Source organism: Papilio polytes, unplaced genomic scaffold, assembly GCF_000836215.1.
Source record: "Papilio polytes unplaced genomic scaffold, Ppol_1.0 DF824303.1, whole genome shotgun sequence".
NCBI classification, from domain to species: Eukaryota; Metazoa; Arthropoda; class Insecta; order Lepidoptera; family Papilionidae; genus Papilio; species Papilio polytes.
The window spans coordinates 2,542,331-2,562,628 of record NW_013524901.1 but is presented as its reverse complement, the minus strand read 5'-3'; the positions used below and the strand labels follow the sequence as shown (position 1 = coordinate 2,562,628).

General features: G+C 34.0%; 1 protein-coding gene across 3 annotated transcripts in view; it reads left to right on the top strand.

The window, feature by feature from the left end:
* The window catches only part of LOC106101610 (GATA-binding factor C-like), a 90,224-nt gene extending 70,188 nt beyond the window's left edge, over positions 1-20,036 (top strand). For all 3 annotated transcript variants that reach the window (XM_013280917.1, XM_013280902.1, XM_013280910.1), the window contains exons 6-8: positions 16,764-16,977; positions 17,233-17,372; positions 18,718-20,036. In XM_013280917.1, coding sequence (XP_013136371.1) covers positions 16,764-16,977; positions 17,233-17,372; positions 18,718-18,744 — 381 coding nt within the window. In that variant the 3' untranslated portion in view covers positions 18,745-20,036. The remainder of the gene's footprint in view (positions 1-16,763; positions 16,978-17,232; positions 17,373-18,717) is intronic.
* Positions 20,037-20,298: the final 262 nt, after the last annotated feature.

Here is a 20,298-nt window from a genome sequence, read left to right as displayed (position 1 = left end):
ACGGATTTAATTAATATATTCAATGCAAATCTTTCTAACAAATTACCTTAAAAGGAAACAAATGTATATCGTAAAAATTGCATTTTAGTGAAGCATAAAATTTTTATGTCTGCATACTTAAAATATAGTCTAAGTAGTATGTTACAAGGATTTCTAACTTGTGTAAACAGATTGTTATAATTCGGCGGGACTCAAAGCGGATACACCGTGATCGATTTCACGCAAAAAACGCAATTCATACAATAACGCACGAGCCCATTGTGATTCACCGACGTCAACCTTACTATACACGATAGAACCATCTTGATATTTCTGTACATATTTATTAATTTAAAGCCAGATTTTTAAGGTTGTAAAATAATATTACGGAAAAGTTTTAGAATATAGATCCGTTGTGTGAAAGTTGTGTTGTGTGAATCATTAAAAGCAGAGACACCTACTTTATGTTTTACAAAAAAAAGTTAAAAGTATCAAAACGTCTACGTCGTTGTATAGAGAAAAAACTCTCAAGTGTGTTTACTCACAATATACCTCTTGAAGGTATACTATTGTTTGTCCATGCACGCTTAAATTGCCTTCATAGAGTATACAACTTGAGCCGACAAGGATCTTGTTCTTTTGGTCCTTGTAGCCAATGCTTTTGTATTATTGTTTTTAATAAAAATATTTTATTGGTACTTTGTAATAGTTTGATTGATATGGGAACGTATTCGACGTCTTTGGTATGCGAACGGATTCAATAAAACCATTTAAAACAATGTAAAAAAACATTGTTTTGAGATTTGACTTCGTTTCTTTACATTTTAATTATGTACTGTTTTATTTACTTGATGGAAAGGATATCGAAGAGTAGCTTTATTATAATTTAGGCTGATGATTTCGATTCACAAAAATACTAATTATTATTTTAACAATCTACTTTGAAATATTTAAAATTTTCCTTAAATTTTAGAAGCAAATTTAAAATAATTTATTAATAATTTAATTTCTTAAAGGTTCTTTAAAACGTGTATAAATTTGATGAATTAATTAAAACTAGATAAAATCCTTTAAAAAATTAAATGAAATTATTAAATTTAAAAAGCGATGCCATTCCACTGTTTTATTTTCTATTTATACAAAACTTTGTCCAGAAATATGATAAATATGCATATAACGAGTGCTGTATTTAAGTCACACGGTATTAAAATTTCGTCCCACAATAAACAAGATAATAAACTATTATACTTAACAAAATGACAGAATATAAAATAAATACTTAGATAATCATTTTAACGATGTTAATTTTAGTCATCTGCGATTTTATAGATGAAATCAGATTAGGATTGTGTTTCATAGCCATCTTTGATTAGAAGCTTTTATTCAACAATAACCTTGAACATAATTAATTGATATTCTAAATCGGGGAAACCAAAAGTTCATAGTGATTGGGTTTTAAAAATTATTTTGATCCAATATAAACCGAATTTTATCCTCGAAATTAAGAAAACAGAAACAGGGTGTCCACAGTGAGTCAAAGCCAAAAATTCCCTTGAGATACTTTCAAGTAATGCAGAATTTATAGTTATTTGTTACTATTATCAAAGACTTCACTATCCAATTGCTCTTATCCCTTACTCCGGGTCGACATAGTACGTGCTGCTCTTCCATACATCTCTATCAGCCGTCATGTCTGAAACCACTCCTTTCTTAAGCATATCCTCTTTCACATCCATACTTTCTTCTGTATTCCTCTACCTTTGTAGCCATCCACATTCAATTTTCTTCTGGTTTATGTCTCCATCGTTTCGTCGTATAACTATTATCAATGACTTATGCTTATAAATTGTTCAGTAAAATTGCAGTTTTAACTTTATAACAGAGTTTAGTTCAGTTTGTATACAAATGGCGCTTGTTTAATCATAGAAAGGTTTTCGAATGATAAAGCAATTCTTCAACAATTAATAATCGCCCCGAGCGAAGCCGAGCCCAATTGCTATTGAATACTATCGAAAATAAATTATTTATTTGGCCATTTACAATAGGGTAATAGGATTACCGTAGGTGCGTGGGTTCGACTCCAGACCCGTACCTGCCGACCGCAGTTCCTTAACAAAAGCGGTTCGATGTGGCTTTTTATAAATTTGTTTATTTAATTTATCACGCTCGTTTATTTGGTACTTCCTTCGCGTTACCGCGATTAAGTTTTTGTGGTTTGTATTCGATTATATTTTTTTCCGGTTACCATCATTTATCATTCATCGATGAATCGGTTACTACTTTTTGCGACTATTTTAAATTCGATGTATTTTTTTCGTAACATATGTATCGTAGTGGTCCGATGGCAAAATTTTTAAATTTATAACACTCGACAAGTAATACATGTTACTTTTTACTAATGGATGGATGGATGTTTGTCAGTACGTATCTCCAGAACAACACAACGGATCTCTCTGATCTGAAATTTGGCATTTATTAATTACCATAGTCTGGAAGAACGCATACGCTAATAATTGTGTTTTTTTTTAAATTACGAGCAAGTAGTGTAACGGGCAACAGCTAGTAATTTATAACTCGTACCGTTATTTAATTGTAATAATTTTAATGCAATAGCATTAAGATGTGCAATTGCTTTCAAAATTTTCGAATTCCTTTTTTAAATTCAGTAGGCGTGAGAATTAGTTCAAAGACGTAACGCAATCATTTTTTAATAATTTGAATACCTGTCAACAATCAATCTGACCGGAAGCTCGTCCAAAAATATAGGAATTACTTAATACAAAATACTACTTATAAGCTAGTTACGTTATTGACTTTAGTTCCTGATAAAGCAAACCTTATGAATGTCGTTATAAAACTCTACATGATTCAATCGCGTTATACATCGTTTCGAAACTAGTCGGCGCTGTTAAGTGCCTTCCATACAAAAGTATTGGATTACCGGCTGCATTGAGCGTTAGAAAGAGAGCGGCCATAATAACAGTTCAAATGATACATTTCGAATACAATGGAGCGATCAATTCAATTTTTGAATTGAGAACGCTCTCCTAGTCTTCTTTTTTTTATTTCGTCTAAAGTGCTGTTTTGTTCAGCCAACATCCGACGGATTCTGACAGTCACTGTTTTTTCACCCGTTTTTCTTTCGCATCAGATTTTAATGTTCGGTTGTTGATAAAAATTTAAAACTTAAAAAAATGTTTTCAAATCAAAGGTGAGACAAAACTTACTAACAAAGAATCAGTTTGTATGAACCAACGAGGTCTTATATTAAAGGCAACTAAAGCAGTAATCAATGAAATTGGTTAATATTTTCGATTAGTTACGATTAAATAAAAATGTTTCAGTTAATTTTTTGCCGATACAAAAGATCTAAAAAGCACGTTTAATTTACTCATTACACTCCGTGTACTGGCACTGGCTGTTAGCCAAACGGCCGGCACGTTTGGCCGAATGTTATAATGACATCAATTTGAATATTCAACATTGAACAACGATCCAATTTACATAAGTTCGACCGTTGAATTTTGTGCCAATGTAAAATGTCCCCTACCTTACTAATTATTGCCCGTTATTATTATTTCCGGATCAAATTTTTAAACAAGCCTCCGCCAGCTTTTTAATTATAATTAAAAAGTTATGCAATGCGTTTACGTAATGTTTATTTACAATAATAAAATGTTAGTTCCGAATGTTTCAGTTAGTCGAAATCGTTATAAATAAAATAAAACTGGGCGTCCGCGCAGTAGGCCGGAAAGATTTTATCTGTTGGCAATACAGAAAAAATGGCGCCCACCGGAAGTGTCCGAGCGCGGCGCGCGGCGCGTTACCATTTTTTTTCTTTTTTGTTTTAAATGGCTTTTTCCCGGCAGCGTTCGACCGGAAATGCGTTTGCGTAGAACTGCTCGCTATCGACCAATAGTGATACGTCCCATAAATTCTGTAAACAATTTTGGCACTTGATGAAATGCATTAAAGCTTCATTTCGAGTGAACGGTGTGAATAAAAACGTTTCGGTAGGTCCGAAGACATGGTGTGCGCAGCGCTAAATAGGATGTTTTTATTCATGAGGCCCTCTTCTGTTTTGTGAACGATTCCGGGCTGATTTATTGTATTCGTAATAAATTATGAGAAAGCTTGATACCTTATAAATTGTGTTTCGGGGAACGTTAATGTTTAACTTCTTTGTAGATTTTTATATCAACCTGCAATGATGGGAAATTGTTATCAAAACTCCGCTTGTAATATTCTTATAAGAAATCAGGCGAAATGAAGTTTAAATTATTAAGATATTAAAACTTAAAATATTCTATTAATAATTAAAACAAATGAAAGAAAACAACGTGAGATTTTTCTTTTTTAAAACTAGATCTTTTGTCATCAGATTTTAAATAGAAAAATTAACAAACTCTGTGCTATAGAAAGTCTATTTTCATTTTGCATTCGAAATTTAAAAAAAGAACAAAATGGCAGCTGCACGTGAGGCGGGCGATCGTCGGGGGCGATAACAGTGTCCTTCTACAAAACAATTACGGCGCTACGAGTAGGTCGGTCGCGGTGCAAACTAAGCGAGATTTTCGCAACGGCCATTGTCGAGAGCTTTTGTCACTGCCGATGGCTATTTGTAAGTATCGATATCTATATTTCCAATATTCGTGTCTTGAATCGAATACCTGTTCTAATCGACTGCACATAATGTTTATGATTTTGTTAGAAATACTAAAGGTACAATCGGAATACTTACCGATAGCCAGATACGGATTTAGTATAAAGATATTTTACTTACATTATAACATAGGCTATATTTTCCAATGTTTTATTTTAATTCCACGAGGACGGAGTCACGGCCTATAGCTAGTACTTAATTAAGCAACTATGATAAATTTCGCATGAAAATTGTTTAAATAAAAATTTTACGAAAGTAAATTTTTGAAACAATTAGTGACGTTAAACAGTATGGTATATATATTAAAATATTATTCAAATAAATCTTTTGTAAGATATATAGACAAGATATAGTAATTGAATAATGATGAGTTGAAACGGGGATGTAAATCAGTGATCTGGCACGCCGCCACGCTATCAGCGCCATCTGCAGTGATCTACGAGTGTGCAAAAATAATCTTCGATATTCCAAGAAGTTCATCATCAAACAAATTCGAACTTATAGTTGGGGACGGTCAGATTTTGCCATTTTAATTTCAGGTGAAATCAGATGATTTAATTCACTATTTATCTTACTAACATCAAGTCGAAATCTATTATTGGTTTTACTTTTGAGTGAACCAATCTTAAGGAAGGGTGACACCTAGATAGAATCTTGAGCGCAAAACTGCATAATTTTCGATTATTATAGACGTAAATTAGACTTTTTATCACAATTTGATAACTAGGTATGTGATTATAGCAAATATTTGATTCATGCATTTGTTCATTGGACGTGGAGTTTGTCTAATGTCCGATGTTAATGTCGAAGTGAATAATTCTGTTAGTTGAACTGACATATCAGTGCTGCCGCCTGTCGGGGTTACAGGTAATTGCCTTTTAGTCCGCCGAGCATATTAGAATTGTTCGGTCGATTGCGTTCACGAGAGACTTTCGGCCGTTACCCCTCCGGTACATCTGTAAACATCTCTTAGATAAGCATCTGACGTTTGACACAAAGCGCGGTTGCGGGAGATACTATCTGAGAACTATCCGAGACCTCCCCTCCCCTGCCTCTCCCTTCCTGCCCCCCACTCGCACTCAAAACTTCCTCGACACCGTCTAATTATTTATTTATGGCCGCCTATCATACCATCGATGCGCTCCACGGCAAAGCTGAACGTTTTCATGACTTCAAATTTAGAATGGGAGCAGTTTCGTTATCATCTAGGTGATCGCGTCGCCGGCTTCGAAATCTCAGCGACATTTCGCCATTCTATTTCGTACACAAGGACTAGTATTTAATTCTTGAAATTTCTATTTAAATACAGGTTATTTAGGACGACGCCTGCAATGAGAAAGTACATTCCTTTTGTCAACAGTTGTTTGGTTATCTTATCGCACCACGTGTTGCTAAATTAATTTCGTCATAACTTTGGCTCAATGAGCTATTGTTATTTCAGAATGAATGCTTTAAATTTCCCATGACAAAATCTTTTGATAGATTTCCGTTTGTAAAATTTACAAGTCCTAAATATTTTACTCGATTTAAAAGTTTTAAAATCCAAAACTTAGCTGCCTAGCATGGTCATTTTGACAATTTTTACTGTATTAAAAAATAAAATTATAGTGGTACAAATAAGTTCTTGGAATTTTGGTAATTTGAACTTCGAAACGTAATTGATAAAATTCCGTTTTACACCGTTGCCACGAAAGGCAGAGGGTAGTATAAAAAACTTTTATGACATCTCACTTGTAAAGCCAGGCAAAGGTGTAATTTGATTGAAAGCACCAAAAAAGTCTTATAATCATATAATAAGTGGTGGAATAATTACTAGGGTTCTTAGGGCAGGTGTATTCGATATACGTGCGCACGCGCCGACTGCTCGCCACTCGCCGACGCCCGCTGCCACTTACATTAACGAACTCCAAAATGTACTTTGAAATTCATTGTTTCTACAAATTATTGTTATGTTACTTTCTACAACAGCCAGTTTGAAAATTTAAACGCCCTAATGAATTTATGGTGTTGTGTTAGACACCGCCCTCTTTCAGCTGTCTTGTAATTTTAACTTGTAATATTTTTTGTGGCAAATTTATAACGATTCATAATTCATTATGTTTAATTAAAAAACGTGTACGGACGTTCAAAGGATATGCGAAACTCTTTGTGAACATCACAAAACTGGATGGGTATGAGTAATTAGTTGGTGTTCCAGTTTAATGTGCTACTAAAAAGTTTAATATTTTGCAGTTTTATTTTATGACGCTATTTATAACTTGTCCCCTTATTAACGATTCCCTTTTTAATGTTGTATACCTTTAGTTGTGCGTCTTTTTTGTATATTTTACAAAAATACTGTAACATAATACCATTTTCTATATCTATACTAATATAATAAAGCGTAAACAAACACTTCTTTGTTGCCTAGGATGTCAGCAATTACAGCATATTTTTGAATAATCCTTTTTTTAATTAAAAACCCTACACTTACGTCACGCTTTAGGCTATATGTTTACGCCATTAAACTTAGGCGGTAAATATTTTGGATAAAAACTCTAATGTGGGAAAGAGGCCATAAGTTGCTGCCAACATCAAGGAAGCAAAGTTGCCATGGTTTGTCATAATGTCATATCACTGTGACATTTTCAATTGATGATTTGACACATGTAAACAACAAAATAAGATTTTCATAATTTTATGTGAATGAAGTCGCAAGGGAACAGCTAGTATTCATATAAAACTAAATTAATACATGTATTCTCGTTTAGTAGAAACTACTGCGAGTATAAGGTCTAAAAGGCTTGCAGAGTTCAATATTTAACGAGGCGAAGTTTATGTTAGTGATGTGCATAGTCTACAACATATCGATAATCAAGAAGCTGTTAAAGTCGCTGTCTGTATGGACAGTTACGAGGGCTCGGCGTATGAATTAGTGTAGCCTGGTAGCCGGTGGAGATTTAATGCCGACGCGGCCCTGCACTAATTGGACCGGGTTCGATGCCAAGGGCGCGAAACACTTAAATTTATTTCATTCCATAATTGTTTTTGAGATGTAAGATAGAAATGCGAGCTACCGTACTTCTAATGTATACAATTTTAAAATTGACTTTTACACCCATTTGTTTCATTTTTTACACCGTTACGTAAATTTTAATATTTGTTTCAATGCATTATCGAGCTTATTGCTGCGTGACATTTAATAATATCTTAGGTTATGTGGTTATAAATTCAATACAATTTTAATATATTTACGATTTTTTCAAGTAAATTTTAATATAGCAAGTGCTTGCTAACAAGAAGTATTAAATAATCTTTAAACTAAGAATTTAACTTCATGCATATTCAAAGCGTAAATATAACAAAACTGAATCGTTACAAACGTAACCATTCGCGACGCTCTTACTATAAATCGAGGGTGTCGATAAATTTGGCGAGCTGTATAAATCGTGTTTTCAATTATCCGCCGAGTACCAACCGTCCTTACTGCCTCCAGTATTTATTTTAATCGCACGCACCCATCAAATACAAGACTTTTACACACCTCCTTAATTATAAAATGTTAGTTGACCTTTAATTATAACTGAAACCAGTATCTCTTTTAAAATAACTTCCTCGATGTTAAACAAATGTATATTTAAAGGATTTAGCTTATATTCCAAGATGTGAATGCCCAGAAATTAAAACATTCTTTTGTATATTTAACATTGACCAGGGGTGGAAAAATATAAATTATTCATGTTATCCTTTTTAAAAAATATATCGAAAGATGCGTTGCGCGTTGCGCAGGCGCAGGCGCCGGCGGCGGGACCGATTGCCTCGTGCTCTAACTACGCGGAACTAATTCACCGACATCACCAAAAGGACCGCTTTTTGTCTTTGCATCACTAAACGTTTATTTTGAACTGTCGCCATGAGGGTGATTGACATGGCGTTCCGTAAGCAGCTGCTTCAATTTTTTAATTTTCATTGTCTGTTGTCTAACTCGCAGATGTCTGGAACCTAGACAAATGCTCTGTATCCTCTAAGATAAATTTACTCCTTAAATATTTGCCAATAATAATAATAATAATGAAAGACGTTTTTGAAAACAATTATTGGCATCTAAATATACTGAACCCTAATCTGAATTAACATAAAAGTTCCTCCCTTTCTGATGCCGAGAACCCTTTTAAGTAACACTCGGTTGATTTTAAACGATCCGATACTTCTGTGCTTAAAAAAAATGCACACGTGATGTGTCTAAACTTGCTGCAGTCATTACGTGGCCTGTTCCTACTGTTTGTTAATTATATTTATCCGCCTTAAGCTCACATACATAAAGATGTTTCTAAGTTTCTACCTTAAATACTCATATCTAAATGTTCACTATTAAACCGCCATTAAGGGCCAATAGTCTAATGCTTTGGGGTACGAACTACTGATCTTGCAGTCGAGGGTTCGAATGCCATTCGAATTTTTCCGTGAATCATAAATCGTAAATCATAACCTAACACAAGCCGAGAGCTTAGTTGTAGTGGTTATAGGAAGTATTGGTTAACAAAAATAAAAAAAAATGACAGTATTTGATTTAGTAAAGAAATTGTTAATAAGCTATTGAGACTGTAACTAAATTTGTGTTAAGGTTTTTATACTTTGAATTGACCCATGACAACATTTTCGACTTCTAATATTAACACAAAAATTTGAACACCAAAGGCAAGGAGAAAGAAAATCAGTAAGAAGTTAAATTAATCATAGCTTAAGCTGATCAAACATATAATTTTACGTTTAAGATTTCAAAACCATGTCACAAGTTCCACTTGCAACTAATTCTTTTGATTTCTGAGTAGTGTCGTGTGTGGCGGTGCACGGTGGCCGCCGGCCCAGCGCTGTTGCGCCCAATTGCAAGCGCGTATGTTTATTTTCTCTCCACGCAACATTTCTCCTGTCTTCGAGGCAATTTCGCTTTTTAATTGCAACTCTCAACACTTGACTGATTGGCCGAAACGTTTTAGTTACTGCGTTGTTTATTTAAAATCTAAATAATCAGTGAAAATATTTTTATAATAAGCTTTATGATGAATTCAAATAATGAACGATTTGTCATTTTAATTTATTGAATGCGATTAAGTGTGACTTTAATGTTAATTAATTAGTAACACGCGATAGTTTTTGCACGAATGTGAACATCGCTTTTCTTTATAAGTTCGCACGCTTAGTGAATCGATTGTTGATCAATCTCTATTAATTAACGATAATATCGGATAATATCTATAAGTTATCTCGCAAAAACTAGTAGTATTTGCAGTACTGTTTGATTAAAATCTGCGACAATATTATGGTTCTAAAACATAGAATATTCCGATCATAAGTAGCGAAATATTGTGTTGAAACTAAAATTCGTTAGAGCAAAATTAGTTTACAAAACGTTATGCGTTGTTTTAACAAAAATAAGACAGTGGCTCGTTTTGAGGTGACATTTTAATAGTTTTAGAAGTATGATTGAATCATTGCTTACCTTAATATCTATTACATTTTACTATTTACTATAATTTATTAAACAGTTGTTCCGACCCGACGTCTATGAACTCGACATATTTCATATCACCGTGCAGTTGCAGAAGCCGGGAAATATTAATCAAATCGAGTAAATTTTAATGCAATTTGCATGTCATGCATATTATCTATCGCTAGACACGGATGCATCGCGCATTCGCCATGCAATTGTGTTGAAACTACGACGTTTCGAGTCATTAAAACGTTAAATTGCCTCCGAGATTATATAGATATTAAAGTAGGCGAAGAAAATATTTCGCAATGCATCGATAGAATTGTTATTTAAATATAAATAGGAATGTTCGCTGTTAAACGAGGGATAAAAACGAAATTCGCATGCGATAACGCGATCAGTTTCAATTGAGCCATTCATCTTTACTTTTTACCCGATAACGGGTGTATCGCATTTTTTGCGGTGTAATTGGTTGCTAATTCTCAAGTTTTGTCGTGCACTCGTACGCCTGTCTAATTTATCTGATCTTTATCGATTGATTTACAGCTAGGCGGTGTTGCGCGTGTGCGCTGCGTTTCTCCCATTTCCTGCGCTCGATTTATTGCACCGCGAGGGGGAAGTTTTGTTACAATTAACACTACACGTTTTCTATTACTTATTGTCTCATAATTTATACATTTGCATAAACATTGCCTACAATAAACTGAAACATAACTTTATAAAAAACTAGATGGCGCCACTGAAAAAGTTAACACGCACTAATGTTTTTCAACAACTTAAAAAAAACATTAATTTATACAATTGTGTACAAAGAACACACGCAATAAGGGCTCGTTTCACTACAATTAGCTTCAATACAAGCTTTCTAGCTGTCGGAAAAATTACAGCGAGGCATTGAGCAGCGTTTTCCATGGTATTGTGGCGAGCCTGTTATTTTCCCATTTGGCTTGATGTCTACGGCCGATGCCAGATAGCCCCGCTCTCTGATCTAGAAACCTAACGTAATTATTCGCACGCATACCGAGCTATGCCATGTGGTAACACAGTTGTATTGTTAATAGCTATTGCGCTTTTACTTCGATCTTTTATTTTTTTTTTCAATTTCTATTTATGTTATAGCCTAGCTATTGCTCGCGACTTCGTTCTCGTAAAATTTTAAATATAATATAATGTATAGAAAAATATAGCCTTTGTTACTCAATGATAACGTAGCTTTTTAATGATAAAGGAATTTGACATGTTAAAATCGCCCAGTAGATTTTGAGTTATTTCGATACATACCAAATATAAAAATTTCCTCTTTATAATATTAGTATAAATTACACTTATTAAGTGCTACGTAGGCATTTTTTCAGGGCAGATGTTATGAAAAATGCATAATTATTTAAGGCATTATTTATTACACTTGCATAGTTTATATTAAAAATATATTAATAGTGAAAACTTAACTTCTCTGAGTTCGGTAGTTACTATAATTATATCTATTTAATGACTTATTCAGTCTATAATATCTGAAATCTGCCAATCTAATAAATTTGGTTAGCGCATGAACATACAGTACTGTAAACTAGGCGAAAGGAAGGCTTTAGAAACTAGTTTTCACTGAAGTTTCATACGATCGGTAACAACGAGCGCAAACTCTATAAAATGTCTACCAATCACGCTATCGGTAAAGGTGGTGATACACTGCAGCTGTTTTATTATTATTTTTAATTTATTAGCATATGAGCTATATTTTGTTATTAATTGAATGGTTAACAATGTTTTACATTACATAAAGATTGAATTTACACTAAAAAGATGAGCAAATTTTGTGCTTTTTATTACAGTATTTATCTTTTACATTTCTACTTCTCCTTGGACAGACGGCGGCCTCTGATTTGACCGTAAATACTAAAGTGTGTTACAAGCATTACATCAAATCATTTGTATTCGATAATACGTTTACAAAACTTTAAACTGCTAACATAAAAAAACTTTTTCCATTCATCGACCTACTTTATACCGTTAACTTTCGAACTTAAATATATTTTAGTCTGTATTTTAAATTCATTTCATAAACTCAGTACCAGTTTAGTGTTACTAAATCCCTGGGCAGAATTATATCACCCCTTTAGGACCTGCTTTGACTAATTCTTAGATTTTGACGCCCCTTTCTGTCCAGCGCCCTGGGCGCCCAACGTCGCCTATAACTCTTTGCGCAAACTTTTATTCAAACAATAAAGCAAAGTTTATCAGTGAAGGTCCCACATACGTTAGATTGTATGCATATCGTTAGGAAGTGGCTCTGTCCGTGTACGTAATATTTCATACAGTAATTATGCTTGTTTCCCTTCGCATTGCATGTAGCTTTCATGATAAGATTTGTCTACGCAACCTTCGTGTAGTACTAGCATAGATTGAAGATTACAGAGGCTGAACGTGAAAGAACGTTTTCTATACTATTATAATAAAGCGTAAACACACACTTCTTTGTTGCCAAAGATGTCAGCAACTGCAGCATATTTTTGAATAATTCTTTTTTTTGTAAAAAGTCCTACACTTGCGTCACGGTTTAGGCTATATATTTTAACACCATTAAACTTAGGGGGTAAATATTTTGGATAAAAACCCTAATGTGGGAAAGAGACCATAAGTTGCTGCCAACATCAAGGAAGCAAGGTTGTCATCATGTTATGTCATTTTGACATTTGTAATTGATAATTTGACAAATGTACACAATAAAATAAAATTTTCACAATTTCATGCGGATGAAGTCGCATGGGAACAGCTAGTGTTTTAATACAGTGATTTTATTTTTTTTACCCCAACAAGTAACAAATCAGATAAAAAGGTGGATTTATTGTTTATCTAGTTTATTTATAGACTATCTGTTGCTCGCGAATTCGCCCGCGTGAAATAAAAAATAATAAAAAGTATAACCTATGTTACTCACTGATAACGTAGCTTTCTAATGGTGAAAAAACTTTTGAAGTTGGCCCAGTAGTTTTTTAATTTATTTCAATATGTACAAAAATACAAATCTTTTCTCTTTATAGTACTGTAGAAGGAAGGAATGTCTTATAGTATACAGATAACAGTGTTCAGTTTATGCGATAGCTTACTCGGACATACTCTAAACGTTTGTACGTTTGTTACTAGTGAGAACAGGTGGCAACGTAATTAACTCGTAAATGGACAGTTATTAAGCAATTTCTGTAGCCGACCGACGGGAAGCTCGACTATTTAAACGCTGTATGAAGTGATCCTACGAAGAGATGTTTTAGTAATAATTGAAATAAAGTGCATAATTTCTTTGCGAACATGAAAGTTCGATTTAGATGAATTGTAACAGCGAAAGATCAATTGATATTTTTATGCATTATAATTATAGCAGGATTATTTTATTTTAACTAGCTCTAGCCTATGTGTTCTTCGAGACTATGTTCTACATCTATGCAAAATTTCATCGATATTCGTTAGCTGTTTAGGCTACATACTTTGATAAACCAACCAAGTTTCTGCCCCGCACAGCGGCGTTGTGGAACGGTCTGTCCTTGGCGGTATTTCCAAGCCAATACGACTTCAAGAAGCAAGCCTATCATCTCCTCAAATGCCGGCAACGCATCTGGCAGTTCCACAGGTGTTACGGATGTCCATGGGCGTTGTTGACCACCTCGGTGTTCTCATCGCTCGTTTGCCCCCTTTTATTATAAAAAAAAATTATGCAAACTTTCGCATTTGCAATATTAGTAAGGTTAGTGTTCGCACATACTACAGAGAATTGAAGTCAAAACTAAAAATGCGGGTTCTCTGTCAGGTTTATAGAAACCGTTCAGTCTTCCGTATACGCCAGTTATGGTACTATAATCCATAAAAGGTTTCACATTTCGCATGCAAAGTACGTAACGATGACCATTGCTAACTCAAGTATTTATTTTTCCTCTTTGAATATATTTTTTATAATTTTCCTAAAGGTACACTAAGGATAGTCGAATGCATTTTGAATGTTAATTACTTTAATTTGTTAGTGACCACTATTTGAATATTAACCGTGGGAAAATTTGTTAGGTTAATTAAAATTCACAGACTGTTGCAAAATATTCCACGACATTTTTTTTATTCATTGTTTAATATTCCTATTTAATTTAATAATTTAATAAAAGTTTAGTTATTGTTTATACATTTTTTGAGTGTGCAAATAATTTTAATAAAACAAAATAAGTAAATACTTTGTAACTTACTAAATAACGCAAGACCTGGGTCCAATCAGTTTTAACAAATAATTCATTGCCCTGTCTATAGCTCATAAGCTACTTATATCTTGATACAGTTAAATTCGGTATCTCTACCCCGAAAAAGTTTCCTCTTAATTGCGAAGAACGCGAAGGCTTTGCAATGACCCAATTCGAGTGCAATCAGCCGGCGAGTGCGACGTTCTTAATGCATTTTATATTGGTTCAATTGCATCCAGCGACGGCGGCGGCGCGGTATGCGCGCGATGTGTGGGCGATTCGCGGGAAGCCATTAGGGCCAGCGAATTGGCACGCACCGACAACTGACGGATTCTCTGGATATATCAGTAGCACGAAACTAAGAACTCAACTGTTGCAAGGGTTTTAGAGGATTCATTAGGGATATCTAAACAGATGACCAAACTATGTTTATTAAATCAAATACTCAATATTAATGAAAAGTGTGTTAAATTCATGGTAATGATATTTATCATAAGTATCTAGCAATTTTTCTTACTTAAAATGCGAAGGTTTAGATGGATGGATGTTTGTTACAGTTTGTAGTCTATACCGCTGAACGGATCTTGATAAAATATGACATAGATGTAGAACATAGTCTGGAAGAACACGTAGATTATATACTTTTATTTTTTTAAAACCTTGCGGCCGGCTTCGCGGGAGAAAACTAGTGTAGTATAAGTTCTGTTTTAGAAATTCCGGTGGGACAGGAATTATAGGTAGCGCATGCAACTTCCCACGTGTCTGGTAGTAATGACTGTATTAGTGAATAGAATGTATACATTCTAACATTAATTTTAGGGTTACTAATGAGTTAAACAAGAGCAGGGCAGGCGAGGTGCAGGCGCGGGCGCAATGCAATCGTGCGTTTAGGCCCACATGCCGACGCCAAGTTCCATGGAAGGCGATGAATAACTCATTGTCCGTCCGTACGTCCGTCGTGACGCACGCTTCTCGGAAACTAACGATGCGGTGCAGAAAGTGACCGAGATAGTTGACCCGCGAGATACATGCAACTCACCGAATTAAACATTTCGGGGATTTAAGGCTTGTGCCCATTTCTTAATTTATTAATGCAAATTACAGTTATATTTTTAACTTACTTGGAATTCTTATTATCACAACGCTGTGTAACTAGAAGCCTTAGTTCTTTAAAAATAATGTACTCAACCTCTAACAGAAAAGATTATTCTTCTAGGTTACTAAGGCGAGGCTAGTAAAATAAAGAAATCGAAGTGTGTCGTTTTAAAAACAAAAGATTTTCCTTCTTTATTTGTTTGTATTTGCTTTATCCTTTTGCATCAACTAACAATAGCTCAAACATTAAAATGCCATACGCAAACACGCAGAGATGTAAACTGGCGCAGTGTTAATGCGTTAACAGCGTGAAACCGAACGCATTTCGCATTGAAGTCACGGTGTATTTAGCGTAAGTTATATGACTATAACATCGAATATAAAGCAATATGCATCGAGGATGTCAAATTCAAATGGAGTACGGATTCCCACCGGGTCTCGGCGCAAGCGCAATGACGAAGTGCATCGCTCTAATTAGGATGCTAGTGACGTTCCGTTCACGCATGTCGGCATCAGCAACCAAACAACTGAATATTCGCACATGACTATTGTTACTACTTTATGGTCTCGGCTTGCCTTTATACTACTTAGTTAGCATTCCAAATTGGTAACACAAACGTTTTTTATTTCATACCGCTTAATGTCATGTAGCAATAAAGAAGGAGCACGTCTACACAAAAGTTGTGAGTCAAGCTCGTACGATTGTTAACCTCATGAGCGTAATTGTCTACCAATTACTATGACATTTGAATAACTAGGTTAGGTGTAGAATTTGTTAAAACTTTTTTCAGACGGACCAAAGACAATAGTCATAATAAAAGTCAACTGTGATGACGAAAATAGTATAATCTATACTTATTATAATAAAGCGTATACACACACTTCTTTGTTGCTTAAGATGTGAGCAATTACAGCATATTTTTGAATAATTAATTTTTTAATAAAATGCCCTACACTTACTTAACGCTTTAGGTTATATATTTTCACGTCATTAACTTGAGGGGTAAATATTTTGGATAAAAACCCTAATGTGGGAAAGAGACCATAAATTGCTGCCAACATCAAGGAAGCAAGACTGTCAAGGTTTGTCACGTCATGTCATTTTGACATTTGGTATTGATAATTTGACAAATGTAAACAATTAAAACTTTCACAATTTCATGCGGATGAAGCCGCACGGGAACAGCTAATATTTAATACAATTTGTTATTGAACAGTATTTAACACGTTTATTACTAGTATTCTTCGTAGACAAATAGCTACGAAGTCTACGCACTATGATCTATTAGTGAAATCTATTGCTTGTTACTTTACTAATAAATCCACGTTTCTCTTGTTACAGGTAAACAGACCATTGACGATGAAGAAAGAGGGTATCCAAACGCGAAATCGCAAACTGAGCAGTAAGAGTAAAAAGAAGAAGGGAGGAATGGGCATGGGAGGTGGGGGAGCGTGCGCACTTGCGTTGGGGGGCGTTATGGGAGACATGATCAAGCCGCTGGGAGATGCAACCAAAGGTTTCGGCGGATCGGCGTTCCCTTCCGCAATGGACTTTGGTAAGTTGAAATATTTCTAGCTATACAGAAAAAAAAATCTTCAATATTTATTTGTTTCGGGTCAACTACCTCATAATGTCCTGAACATTTAGATAAAAAAAAACTAATGTTAATAAAGTATGTATGTTGGTAGTTCATCAAAAATCGTTATAAATTAATAAAACTATATAAAAAATTGAAACTTCTAAACAACTATGCTGATTTATGGTAACGCCATCTATTATAATTGTTTAACACTATACTTTTGTGATGCAGGTCAGCACCAAGTGGGTCTAGTCCATCCGGCGGCGGCGCATATGTCACATTGGTACGGCGCGCCGCACCAGGGCTTCGCCCCGCCGCCCGCCTCTCACAACCCTTACCACCATCACCACCTTGCGCAGCTTAACTCTATGGTGAGTACTCTTATTATAATTTAGCTTTTATCAAATTAATATTCATTATAATTTTGTTTCCATTAAAATATGCTTTCATTAAAATTTCGCTTTTATTACATTTACTTACGTTTGAATTTAGAATGTATGAACCTGAACTATTATAACGATAGATTTTTATCCTAATAATTGTAATGTGACGATGATATTATGATCTTATCCAACAACAGATTTATCCAATTCTCGTAATCAGAAACTAATTAGAATTAGTAAACTTTGTCTATACTTATATACTTATATACTTATCTGTATCTGTACTATTATATAAAGCGTAAACACACACTTCTTTGTTGCCTAAGATGTCAGCAATTACAGCGTATTTTAGAATAATTATTTTTGTAATAAAAAGCTACACTTGCGTCTCGCTTTAGGCTATATATTTTAACGCCATTAAACTTAGGGGGTAATTAAATTGGATAAAAAACCTTATGTGGGAAAGAGATCATAAGTTGTTGCAAACATCCAGGAAATACGATTGCAATGGTTTGTCATCATGTCATGTCATTTTGACATTAGACAAATGTAAACAAAATTAGGTTTCTATAATTTCATGCGGATGAAGCCGCATGGTAAAAACTAGTATAAGATAATGGAGTCAAGTTCAAGAATTACAAATAAAAAAAAACACGATTGTTATCACTTAAGATATCGTTCAGATAGTTAATCATTTACATTTTTATAACTGAAATTAAAAACAACTTTAAATTTACATAAACATAAACTTTAACTACATTATTGTTTCTTCGATTGTAAAAAGATTCTCAGACATTTAAAAAATATATAGACTAGATATAGTGAACAACAGTTTTTCACCGGTAACTTCTTTGAAAGGTACTATGTTACTTCTCAAGTTTAGTATGCCACCTCATGTCCTCGTATTGACACTTTACAAAACATTTTTTAAAATTATAATAAGCTCCATCTTTTGTTATAAAATAAACAGTTTCACAAAATAAAACATGATTATATGACATATAGTTTTTAGGATATATTAATAGGTAGTGAGTGAGGACCATGAGAAAAACATCTCAAGTGAAATGTCAACTTCCTAAATATATATTTTTTGAATCTCTTTGAACTGTTGCATTATATTGTATGTACATAATTTACCTGTCGTTATTACGGTGAAGGGAAATCTGCACATATCGGCGAAGAAATTCAAAGATATGTGTGAAGTCAATCCGCAGGCCAGCGTGCTTGACTATTGCCTAGTCGCCCTAACTTACAGTAGACTCCGAGCCTCTCATACGACGTATAGTGAGCTAGTGATGATGATTGTTATTTTAATGGATATCATTGTTTTCAGACTGGCTGGAGGAGTGAATACACGTGATAAGTCAGCCTGAGAGCCCGAAACTTTGATATGTAGCTGATGACGTCACAACGGCGAACTATAGAGAGAACGAAGACATCACAAAATAGTTACTGTGATTCACTTAGTAATGATTAATTATCCGAAAGTAGTTCGTAATTTAATCACTGTATGACCTTTGACACATCACATTAATTTTATAAGACTGTTAACTGAATTGATGTTTGTAAAACGCGCACTATTGTTTTTTTATAATACAAATGGTTTAAGCTCCCGTTTAATTTTACAGAATTGATATTAAAACTGTTCGCGTGGTTTAATTATTCCGCGTACGTTTCCGCAAGTATTATTTCAGAATCGTTTTACAAGAGTAACTAGAGAAATTGTACAGTATTATAAAATAATTTAGGGTCGTTTAATGTCCGTTTAGATGATTTATATATATACGATATAAGTAGGTATTGTTAAAACGATGAACAATTTGTGTATTTTGTACATATACATATCTTATTAAGTTATATACCGTTCCTGTATAGATTGTTTTATTTTCTTATTTTTTATTTAATATCGAACTATGCGGATCGCTATGGGAATTGTGATGTGTTCAAAGAATTTTTATTCCACAGTGTTTGTACATTTGATTTGTGTAGTGTTTATTAAATGAAATGCAATAGTAATTTATATAATAGATTATAAATGATGCAATTTGTAAATAATATTATGTATCGAGTCTGCGGATTTTACTTGAAAATGCCGCTAAGTTATAAATATTAAATCAGGTCACTCCATTGGTTATGTTGTTCAGATAAATGTGTAAAGGTGCTCCCACACTAGATGCTTGTGACAACATTTTAGATTCCAATTTAAAGCATAACGAACGTTACAATACAAAATAACATACTGAATCATATTCACGATACTCACTGTAATGTTACATTACAGACCAATCCTCTTGGTGAGGGAACACCTTTATCAGACGCAGTAATATTTTGTTAACCCTGTACCTGTAAATTTAAGATATTGTGTGGCCATAAATTGTAAACGGGGAGTCTGTTTGGGGAGGTGGTAACGAATGCGTACATTTACAAGGTTTTGTAAATGTTTATTACATCCTCAAACATAGTCCCGGAACACCGAAGTGTATATAAAATGTAAATGAAACGTAGAAAGTAAAACATAATGAAACAAAATTGTAAATTCACGCAGAAACACCCTGTAACGATATCCCGTAACTAAAGTTTTTAGTTTATAAAAATGAAACATTGTGAAGTTGTGTATTTTAAATAAAATTGCGAATAAATCATCAATACTTATTGATATTTAAATGAAGGTTTCATTTGTAAAAATCCCCGATATAAATATACATATGTGTTGAAAATTCAAGGTTTAGAAGACATTAGTAAAACAAAAACAAGGTACATCTTACTTACTAATTTTACTAATATTATAAATGCGAAAGTTTAGATGGATGGATGGATGTTTATTAGAGTTTGTAGCCTAAACGGTTAAACAGATCTCGTTGAAATTTGGCATAGACAGGCACAATACATAGGCTACTGACTTTTGTTTTTTTTT